This window comes from Dysidea avara, chromosome 12 (assembly GCF_963678975.1).
Source record: "Dysidea avara chromosome 12, odDysAvar1.4, whole genome shotgun sequence".
Taxonomy (NCBI): domain Eukaryota; kingdom Metazoa; phylum Porifera; class Demospongiae; order Dictyoceratida; family Dysideidae; genus Dysidea; species Dysidea avara.
In genome coordinates, this window is record NC_089283.1 from 17,578,656 (window position 1) to 17,591,040 (window position 12,385).

At 37.9% G+C, this 12,385-nt stretch overlaps 1 protein-coding gene across 1 annotated transcript; it reads right to left on the bottom strand.

The window, feature by feature from the left end:
• Positions 1-606: 606 nt before the first annotated feature.
• On the bottom strand, positions 607-12,385 carry LOC136240980 (uncharacterized). Its single transcript, XM_066032073.1, has 2 exons — positions 12,313-12,385; positions 607-2,177 (listed from the first exon to the last, which is right to left on the bottom strand). Exon 2 carries the CDS (start codon positions 2,156-2,158, stop codon positions 755-757), a length of 1,404 nt encoding a protein of 467 aa, XP_065888145.1. The 5' UTR covers positions 2,159-2,177; positions 12,313-12,385; the 3' UTR covers positions 607-754.

Here is a 12,385-nt window from a genome sequence, read left to right on the forward strand (position 1 = left end):
GCTATTTGGTGTAGCACAATCAGCACAATTGTTCAATGACAGTATATAAAAGATAATTTTAGAAGGGGGCTAAACCCCTCCATAATCACTTTTACAGGAGCTATAGCCCCCTTGCCCTTCCCTCTCCACCGCTCCTGCCCCATGCATGCAGTGATCACCTACCATGTCAATTGAAAGTAGATCCCCCTGGCTGTACTCACTATGAGTCTTGATGTGCCCACATGCCTAACTATTTGCAGGACCGGCACACACAATCATGCTGGTGGGAAAAGTACTTTTGTGATAACATGATGACTTTACTGAGCCACAGACATGTGGCTACTTGACTTTGTGTGGCCAAGCACATTAGAATAGGTTTTGGTATAATATTATTTTAGTAAAGTCATGTGACACAAATTATAATGTGTAAACTCTGTAAACCATACCATGTAAACTGTAAAGAGTATAATCGATCAATCTGTTCCATACTACAATAGCTGGTTGTACAAAGCTTTTAGTGCCATAGTTATAATTGCAACACATAATGGTTGCTGCAAAATTTATGCAAAATTTATCAGCATTAGCTGTGTACATGTATACATAAGTAGTCTAACTACAGTAATAAAGTAATAACCAATAGCAATTATGACCAAAATCATTTATGCAGTATATAATGGAACTAAATTTATAAGTACATTGCGAGCAAAAGTGGACACTCTCATACATACAATTACGTCTAACGTCCAGTTATGAAAAAGGACAAAATAATGTTTGCTTACTGTGGGCATGCATACTTGGAAATTAGCTTAAGAGGATACATAGTAACACCTTTAGGTATATCATCATCTGGCAAAAGTATTGTACTAGCAACATCAGGATCACATATCATCCTCACATCAAAAGAACGATTTTCTTGACCTCCAGTGTAATGAAATGTAAAAGACTTTGAGGTAGCATTGTAATGTATTTCGGGGCCAATATTTCCAATATCATAGTACAAACCATGGTAGGGATCATATTGACAGGCAGCCACTCCATTACATTTTCCTAAAGTGTTCTGTAGTTTTATTCCACTGCAAGGATTGTAGTAGTAAAAGTAACCTTCATTGTCTTCTGCAGTCAGTGGTGTAGATGGGTTGTCTAGATCATGAAGGTTGATCACTGCACCATCACTAGTGCTCTTACAGGTACATGAGTCAGTTTGGTCACATGTTCCATTTGATGGTGGACCACTGCAACCATTAGGACAGGCACACACACTGTAGAGATCGTACATGTTTCCTTTGCCAACTGCTCTACAGAATGGCTTATTTCTTTGGTTCTCATCACAAAACAAATTTACATATGACATATTGCCATTTGGCCCAGTATATTGTATGCTAAGTTGATTGTTATTCTGTACGAATTTTGCAGAATTTGCCATACCTAAACCAACAAGATCATCTCCTTTTTCTTCACACAGTGAGTTACCCTTACAGTCAGGTTTAGTGATAGGTGAACAAGGATTGTATAGAAAGGTATTTGTTGGACTTGCTTCATCTCTTAGTGGGCTTGTTGCATTATCAAGGGAATGAAGGTTAATTGTACCAGATCTATCTGACATTTCGCAACTACACAAATCCTTAGCTTGACATTCAGTTTGTGAAGATGTACACTTTCCAGGACAGGCACATTGAGTGAAAAGCTTAAACATGTAATGACGTTCACTAAGCTCATGATCATATTCAAATCTTCCTTTCATTTCATCTTCATCACATATCAACTCCACTTCTGATGTTCTGTTTTGTCCATGTTTGTCATCATGTTTAGAGTGATAAACTGCAAAGACAGAAGTGACTCGAAACACAAACTCAACAGTTTCAAGATTTCCTAAGTTGTATGATTCCACTTTATCACCGGTCTGACACATACTAGTATTTGGACAACTATTAGTGGAGAAAATCATGCATGGATTGTAAGAGTAGTTATATGTCAGGTTAGTTTGTTCAGATTTTGCTTGAATGGTAAAAGTTGGCTCGTGTTCACCACTAACCAGGCTATGTAAATCAATCACTCCAGGTTGTTCCACTCCCGTTAAGTGACATGAACACTCATCAATTTTGACACATGTTGGCTCAAGTGATGCAGCATCAGAACAGGTTGCAATGGCCAGTAAAAGCATAAGCACATGCACACCCATTGTAATGTGAATAAGAGAACTGTAAAAACACATTCAATATTATACAGACAACCTATAACAGTAAACATACAGCTATTTATGTATATATCATTTCATGCATGGCTAGTTAAAAGTACACATTTCATGTGTCTATGTTTTAACTGCATTCATCAGTTGGCCATCAAATTAACTTGCAGTATCATTTTATTCTTGTGCAAACAAATTTTCATGATAAAATATTTCTGCGTGAACTGCACAAAATTTGTTTTATGCTTAGAAAATTAATGCCCAGAGATTTTACAAAATAGCGTGTTATGTAATAATATTACTTTTGCAGCAACAAGACATTGCATAACAGAGTAACGAGTAACGTTACCTCCGGAAATTGTTATTATTATTTACATAAAACACACCAATACACTAGAAAATAGTGAATGTAACTGTTGCAAAATCAGTCAATCAGCTCAGGTATGCCTTAAACCTGAGAGCTGAAGAACTTGTCTGAGTTCCCAACAGAGCAGACTTTGAAGCAGACACCAATTCAATTCAGGCAAATCAAGTCTCAACAAGCATCTTGAAAATAACACATTACTTCATTTTTATTGTTATTTTTAATGTGGATTGCATCCCGGTTGTATTTTGGGACTTGACAGCATTGCAGGCATGAACTAGAGTGATAGTGCATGTGGAGTGCCTTTGAGACCAATTAAGACATTACAGCAAAGTATCTTGTTGTGTGGCTGAACTACACCAGAGAAATAAGTGTCTCACTCATGTCACTTGTATAGTTCTAGGTTAGTAATGGTTATAGCTTGTAACAAATGTAAGACTATTACTAGTTACAACACACTGAACTTGTTGCTTTTCTCTGGAAGTGATATGTAACAGTATAATGCATCACATTGTTTAGATACATAACAAGTATTATGTAAACGAGTTACATTTTAGAGTAATGACCTCAGTGCTGTTGATTTCTCACATCAATATTTCATAATTGCAACTATTAATGTCGAGTCCTAACAGCAACATTAACTATTATTAGAGTCAACTAGTCACTGTGTGACTATCTGCTCTGATGATTAGAATGTCTTTAGAGCACTGGTGCGTGTGGTAGAACAATAAATACTGTGACTGTTTTTGATGCTTGCAGTGTCTTGCATATACACTGTACATTCTGATCTGACCATGTTTACAACAAAGGAGATGTGTTGTTCTGTTCTGAAATAGCTAGTGAAACCTAATGTATCAAGTCTGTATATGCTGTATTAAGAAGTTTGGAAAAAAAACAGAAGTTTAATGATATGAATTGTTACAACAAATCATGTAGATGAATTAAGCCACTGTAAACAATTTGCCCAATGATAACAATTCATGATTTATTTATCCATTACAGAGTACCAGGCCCAGCTCATGGTGAATGGTATGATCATGAAGCATTCTGCATAAACCAGTTTCTTTGATAAGATCTTTGATAAGATCTATGCAATGCTCTGCACAGATTAATTTGGGGAGAGTTTATGATTATATAATCCTCTGTTTATACAATATGCTAGACAAACTGGCCATGCATGAGCCAACAACAGTGGCTATCTAGGCAGCACTGCTGGTAGAATAAACGTAACCTCCTTAAAACACCTTCTAACTGCTGAGTTTTCTGTTGCTTACACAGTACCCACCAAAAACGAACTACGTATACACAGTAAAAACAAACTAGTGAAAGTCACTACTAAATGTACATATTAATAGTGAATGTCACTACTAATGTCTGCCACAACACTCATTTGTTGTGTAGTGATGTTATAATTTTGTAATGACATTCACTACTATGTAGTAAGTGTCACTACAAAAGACTAGGGAACATCACTACTTAAAGTAGCAATTCCTGGAGAATCTTTGAAATGATTTTTATTTAGTATAGCCTTGTGCAGTGCTCCCTGGGGATCTCATAAACACTAAGTTTTTAAAAATCCGTCATGGGTGGTGGAGTTATAAGCAATTTTGTCCTTCAAAATAGGCAATATTTCTCCGTGTCTTTCCATTGAAAAAGTCCCAAAAATAGCACAATTTAACAAATGCTTATACCTCAGCTTTGCAAAAGCATTTTGAACTTCTGTTTTCTGTTATAAATACCTTAGTACATGGACCTCAGTGCAACCTTACTTGCAAGACCCTCTGAATAAAGGTCACCTCCATAGAAGGCCACTAAATAGTTGCATGCATTTAGCATTTTATACGGATGGCAAAACAGCAAGCACATAGTGGAGTGCAAACACTCTGTACCAGTCAACTCCACCCAAAAATACAATGTGCATGCAAGCAAGGAATTGTACTGTTGATTTATAGCTGCTTATATAATTTTTTGTTACAGCTCCTTGACAGCCACCAAAATGGTGCAGCAAAGAGATAAGCTCCTTGTGATGCAAATTCACTGACTTTTAGCGTAGTAATACTGATGGACAAAAATGTTCATCGTGGTGTAATGGTGGGCTGTTTCTTGCAAAGGGAACATACGTAACTTTGTGGTAACTACATGTATATTGCAAAATAATCTTATAATTGGCATAAAACACCACACAAATACATTTGTAGCAGAAAACTAACTGAACCATTGTATTCCTTGCCCCCAAAAACCCTGCAAATGATCTAATTGTTTGATCAATCACTCATATTCATGAAGAAAAATTATACAAAATTTACGGAACATTGCAACTTAATCACTACTTAAGAATAGTGAGCATACTGTGGCAGAAATTAGTAGTGAAATTTGCTACTAGATTTTGATGCCTATAGGTAGCTATAGTCTGGGTTATATATGTACAAATCATGATCAGAAATTTATTTATTTGCTTTAGCTACAACACCAAACAATGCATCAAAATTATAACAGAACTGTTGTGTACAAAAATTAGCCAGCTGTAGCTAATGAAAAAATCATGAAATTTTCATATCAGTATACTATGTAGCTAGTTGGTTGACTTTTTGTAGTATACCTCCAATAATTTATAACACCGCATCACAGGAACATATGCCAGATGAAGCATGTGCCTGCTGATCGATCATCCTATGTAAGCCAGACTGCTTTTTCACTTTCCAGCCCTTTTGTGTGTGAGTGGAAGAAAAAGGGTGTATTGAACATCTAACACCTACCGGCTATAGATATCTCATTGCCAACCCTGAAAGAACCAGCACAATTCACATTCTGTGTCCATGCTATCGATGTTCCAAAGAACTCATTCCCACAAACGTTAATCAACTTACAGTAAATGACTGTTCTATTTTTTTTCTTTCTTTAACCACTCATGGATGTCAGCACCTAGTTGCTGGCATCTTCAGCATGCACACCAATAATTTTAATGGCAGTGGATACTGAGTTGGTTCAATAAGCCGTAGATCTACCCACTATTGAACCGACAGTAAAACTTAGACAAAAAAGGGTTACTAAAACTAGAAAAACACACGCAAAATTCATCCAGGGCTCAAACCCTGGACTGCCAGTGTGCTAGGCCAGTATACTACTAGACGCGTGCCCTAAAGTTGAATCGGGGGAACTACTAGACGTGTGCCCTAAAGTCAAATACGGTACTGGGGGCATACCAACCCTAACATACAGTGTAAATGGATGACTATTAGTTATTTTGTGTTATCCACGAAAAAAAAGCCTTTCGGTTCAGTATAGTCTACCCACTTCCAATTTTAATTGTAATTTTGTATGTGCATGCTGTAAAGCTATAATGTACTTGTCAATTTCATCCCCCCCGAATACAGGGGAATTGACAAATCATGGTGTCAAATTCCCCACTACTGATCATGAGGCTAAATCGGCTGTCAAATCCCCACTATGTCCCCACCCTCCACTAGTAGGGGATTTTACAACACCTCAAGGATGACTAAGCGCATATTTCACGCATGCGACTAGTAATTAACCTGGTATACACCTGTAGCAAGTAAAATTATAGCGAGTGCAATTTTATTGTTTAGAAATGCAACTACCGAATATCGGTCAGTGAATTGGACAACTGTCAATTGCCCCAGGGGTGGGGACAAGAAGCAATCCCCACTTGGGGTGTGGGGACGCCTGGGGGTGGGGCATGAAATTGACAAGTGCATAATAAATAGCCAGCGTAATGACTAAACTAGTATTCCTGCATTACAGGTGGATGGAAGAGCTATTGATGATGACCTCAGTAAAGCAGAATCATTTAATGACTACTTTGGCTCAGTATTCACACAGGAAGATAGTAGCCCTCTCCCCTGTTTACCAGTTACTGACTATCCAAGTATTGACCTTATTGAAGTATCTACTGAGGGAGTATTTTCACTTCTCCAAAGTCTAGATCCTTGTAAAGCGTGTGGACCAGATAATATACCTACTTGATTTCTAAAAGAAACAGCTGCCAAACTAGCTCCATCATTGACTTTACTATATCAAGCATCAATCAATCAGGGAAGAGTTCCAAATGAATGGAAAAAAGCCAAAGTAGTACCTGTATATAAGAAAGGAGGAAGATCCTTAGTATCTAACTGCAGACCTATATCGCTTACCTGTGTACTATGTAAAACTCTAGAACATATAATATCATCGTCTATTTATGATCACCTTAACAAACACAAAATATTATGTAATGAACAACATGGGTTTAGACAGCACAGGTCATGTGAGACTCAACTTGTTGCGACTGTTAATGACTTGGCAGAAGCCCTAAATAAGGGGACTCAGGTTGAGTAATACTCTTGGATCTTGCTAAGGCATTTGACACTGTACCACACACTAGATTGGTTCACAAACTAAGTTCATATGGTATTAATGGCCAATTGCTGCAATGGATCGAGTCCTTCCTTATGAACAGATCTCAGCAGATTACAGTAAATGGTCAGCTAAGCAGCACAGCTGAGGTTATTTCAGGAGTCCCCCAAGGTTCAGTATTGGGTCCTTTATTATTTATTTGTTATGTGAATGACATGCCTGATAAAATTAAGTCCACTTTAAAGTTGTACACAGATGATGCTCTTCTGTACAGAGAGATTCATTCTCCAGAGGACAGTAAAATCCTACAAGAGGATATCAACATGCTACAGCAATGGGCTGAATGCTGGATGATGAATTTTAATCCTGTAAAATGTGAATACTTAAGAGTAACTAACAAATCTTCACCCTTTGCTACACAATATCTCATAAACAATAATAAGATTCAGCAAGTTTCACAAGCAAAGTATTTGGGAGTTCATATCGACGAAACACTTTCTTGGAACTTCCACGTTAATTTTGTATCCAACAAAGCAAATAATGTCCGAGCATTTCTGCAGCGAAATTTAAGACAATGTCCAGCAAATGTAAGGGAAAGATGTTACCTTACTTTAGTGCGACCCATATTAGAGTATGTTTGTGTAGTTTGGTCACCCTATACTATGACTAATATTGATAAACTAGAAAGAGTACAAAGGAAAGCAGCTAGATGTGTATGTAATGATTACTCAATGTACTCTAGTGTCACTAACATGTTAAATAGGATGCACTGGACAACACTTCAAGTTAGAAGGGAAAACCTGATGATCTACAAAATTGTTAATAATCTTGTTGAAATTGATATAGGGAACTCACTTATCAAGAATAATTTACCCACCCGAGGACATTCAAATAGATTTAAGCAACTATATTTACCAGAGTTAATTCGTTTAAACATTCCTTCTACCCCGATGCAATTAAACTGTGGAATAAATTACCAGATACTATAATTAATTGCACAACATTACAAAACTTTAAAGATCTAATTAACTGTTAATGATATTTGCACACACACTACACCTTTATGTACGTTTACACTCGCTTGTCGAGTCCTGTAGCTACATTACATATAATTTTAAAAATTAATTAATTAAAAATATACTGTTGTGGCATTAGCGTTCTGGCGCAGCTTCTGATTGCCGGGAAGAAGAACTGTTTATTGGAGTGGATGTATGAAGTCGATCCTATAGAAGCGCAAGCCAAAAGAACGATCAACACTCAGTCTTTCCGGCCTCAGTAGTATCCCCACCCACACACAAAAAGAAAATGAGCACTACACTGCACTATATGCTCCCTGCTGCTATGCAATGATATGATAACCAGTCACGGGATAATGCAAAACTTCAATCTGTGGAACAGAATGTGAACTCCAGACTAGATGCAGTTGAAAACAAGATAACTGAGGTCATCAAATCCATCGAATCACAATTAGGGAAACACCACAAATCCCTATCTGATGTCATCACTGAGCAACCTACCCACACACCCAGGCCATCCAATCCTCCATCACAAATTTCAGAAGAATCAGTTGTCAATATTGCAGCTTCGATTACCACTGAACAAAAAGAAAAGGAAAAAAGACGACTCAACATAATTGTACATAATATAGAAGAATCCTCTGCTGAAGATGGTAAAATTAGGAAACACACGATGTTGAAAGATGTACAGACCTGTTTCGAACCTACTTGGGAGCCACAGTTACTATTGACAAGGCCTTCCGTCTAGGAAAACGATCCTCAAAACCTAGATTACTTAAAATCTCACTCAGCTCTGACCAGGAAAAGGCCTCCATCTTGAAGAATAAGCTAAAGTTTCGATCATCCAACAACCCCCCAAAGGTTCATAACATTTTCATAACTCCTGACTATACTTCTTTTGAGCAGAGGAAAAATAAAGCACTACGTCAGCAACTTGCTGAGATGAATAAAGGAGAGAATACATATATGATAAAAAATGGGAAAATAGTGCAGAGGCCACAGTAAGTGGCCCCTGCACTGATAATTACCCCCTTCCACCTCAACCTGTAACTAATTCTCCAACAAATGATTCCCCTGTTATTACCAAACTGTCAATCTTTACTTTCAAAATGAGAATCCTTTATGAACCTTATCAATACAACTGTCCTGAGATCATTTTTGGTTCAGAACCTTGGCTAAATTCAGATATTTCATCTAGTGAAGTATTCCCAACAGGTTACAATGTTTACCATAAAGATCGTGCCGATGGTTATGGTGGTGTTTTTGTGGCCTGTCACCGGTCCCTCATCTCCTCTGCTGTAGATATACCTGACAACACTTCTGAATTATCTGCTTGCCAAATAAGTCTCCCAAACAACTCCAAACTAATTGTTTGCTCAGTTTACCGTCCTCCTTCCAGTAACATCAATTACCTTGATGACCTTTGCAAACAGCTTGAGTCTATTAAGAGAAACCATTCAGATGCTACTTTGTGGATAGCAGGTGATATTAACCTCCCGGATATCAACTGGGAGGACAACTTTGTTGAGGGTCATGCTTACCCCTTAGTGTTTAACAACACCTTCCTTGATTTTCTCAATAATAACGGTCTAATACAAATGGTGGACTCCCCTACTAGAGGCAACAACATTTTAGATATTTTTGTCACTAATCAACCTGCTACCATGCAGTCATGTGAAACTATTGGGGGTATAAGTGACCATGAAGCTGTTCTTACTAAGGCTTCCATAAACATTCACCTCCAAGACCCCTACAAGAGACTAATTTATTTGTGGTCAAAAGCAGACTTTAACATCATCAGACAGAATATGCAGTTGCTCATTCAAGATTACATGTCCAGCTACTCAGTTTCTACCCCTATCAATGTGCTATGGAACAAATTTGCTGACATTTGTGATTATTGTCTGAAGTTAATACCAACCAAAACTTCCTCATCAAAATTCCATCAACCCTGGATCACTAATCATGTCAAACGGCTCACTCATAGGAAACAGCGAGCGTACAATCATGCATGACTGACAAATCACCGAGATGATTGGTCATCTTACTATGACATCAAAAGACTTATGCAACGAGAGTGTCGTAAGGCCTTTAACAATTACATATCTAGCTTTATTGATGCAGAAAACAATCGCACAAAGAAATTGTGGTCCTTTATTAAAAGCAGGCGGCTCGACCAAACTAATATTGGCCCGATTAACTACAGAGGAGAAACCCACACTGACTCATTATCCAAAGCGAATGCATTCGCTGATTACTTTTTATCAGTTTATGCTCAAGATGATTCATCTAACATTCCCACTCTTGAAGGTGAACCGCTTCCTGATATCCAACAAATCCACATACACCTAGAAGGTATCACTCAACTATTGCTTAATCTAAAACCATATAAGGCTGCGGGTCCTGATAACCTACCATCCTACTTCCTTAAAGAGGTTGCAAATGAGATTGCCCCTTCCCTATGTTTGATTTTCCAGGCCTCGTTGAACCAGGGGTCGCTACCTGACATTGGAAATCTGCTTCAGTTGTCCCTATATACAAGAAAGGTAAAAAAGATGATCCCAGCAACTACCGACCAATTTCACTAACTTGTATTTGCTCCAAAATACTAGAACATGTTCTATACTCTTGCATATTTGAACATTTAGACTGCCATCAAGTTTTAACAGAGCAACAGCATGGATTTCGACAGCATAGGAGCTGTGTAACTCAACTGATTACAACAACACATGACTTTGCCCAGTGTCTGAATGAAAGAGGACAATGTGATGTATTACTGTTGGATTTTTACAAAGATTTCGACAAAGTTCCCCATTCCCGACTATTTTACAAGTTACATCACTACAGTATCAGAGGCACTCCACTTACATGGATTAAGAATTTTCTTAGTAACCGTTCACAAAGAGTAATCCTTGATAATAAACAAAGCTCTTCATCTGATGTTCTTTCTGGTGCTCCACAGGGCACTGTGTTAGCCCCCTTGTTATTTCTCTTATTTATTAATGACATCTCTTTACAAGTACAAAGCAAGATTAGACTATATGCTGATGATGTTATTCTTTACCGTAACATACATTCCATAGAAGACTGTTATGTATTACAGAGAGATCTTGATCTTCTCACACAAATGGCAGATGATATTTAATCCTAAGAAGTGTAAATTTTTAAGGATTTCTAACAAAAAGAACATCATACCTAACATCTATTATATTGACAACCACTCAATAAAGGAAGTCACCCATGCCAAATATCTCGGATTAATTTTTGACCAGACCCTTTCTTGGAATGAACATATAAAGCAGATGGCAAGCAAAGCCACCAAAGTCAATGCCTTCTTACATCACAACTTATACCACTGTCCTGTTAATACCAAACTTGACTGTTATAAAGCTATGGTGAGATAATAGAGTATGCTTCTCCTGTATGGGACCCCCACACATCTACCAACACAAATCTTCTAGAAGCGGTTCAACGATCAGCAGCAAGGTTATGTTACAAGGACTACTCTAGATTCTCAAGTGTTTCATTAATGTTAGAAAATCTTAACTTACCTACCCTAAAAAGCAGGAGGAACAGAAACAAATTACAGATGATGTATAAAATCACTAACAACCTGGTGTGTATTCCAAATGATTATTTGATTCCTATTCCACCCTTCTTGAGAAATGGCTGTTTCATGCTCCCACTTCCTGCAGTTTGGTCAGTAGTCTGCAGGGCTTTCTTGTTAAGGCCCCTGTCCGGGGGTTTTGCTGTGTGTATGCTGGCGGTCCATGCGGTGTTTTTGTAGGCCTGTGTAGGCTCTGTAGGTTTAGCTGCTTTTTCTTTCTTCTGCTTTTTGTCATTTATAAATTAAATTAGGTTTAACTTCTAGCTAGAGATCGGGGAGGATGGGAGTGCCATTAGGGCCGGAATAAAAAATAAATAAAAATAAAATAAAAAAACTACTTCAACCAACTAGATACTAGAATTGATAGTTTTAAATTTTCCTTTTTCCCCTCGACAATCAAACTGTGGAACTCAATCCCCCCTCATATAGTCAACTCCGCCACACACTATCAGTTTTGTATCCTCTTAGATAATTATCACAATCACACCTGTGCGTTATAATCACATTGATTTCTGCACTGTGACAGCACACACAAATAATAATAATACGCTCGTCCTGGGTTATCACATGTATGCGCGCCGGCATGCATAGCTATAAACTTTGCAGTAGCTATAGTGTTTGAATCGCGCGTGGGTCGTGAGCGCGTGATCGTAGGCTTTGCAAGAGGCTCGGTCACATCAAGCCGACCGCTATATATATCGGATATTTCCACGACGCTAAAGCAGAGTTACAGTCACGACCCACTCAACGCGATTCGAACAGAAACACTGACGTCAGTACAAACTTGAAACGTCACAGATAAACTCACTTTGCAAGCTCGATCGTCACTCGCTTCAAACCCCTCTAGGTTTCGATTCGCTTTTTTTTTTTTTTTTTTGTAG

What these genes read in the sequence shown, in the direction of transcription:
- LOC136240980 (XM_066032073.1), bottom strand. Translation starts at nt 2,158, where the DNA reads ATGGGTGTGCATGTGCTTATGCTTTTACTGGCCATTGCAACCTGTTCT.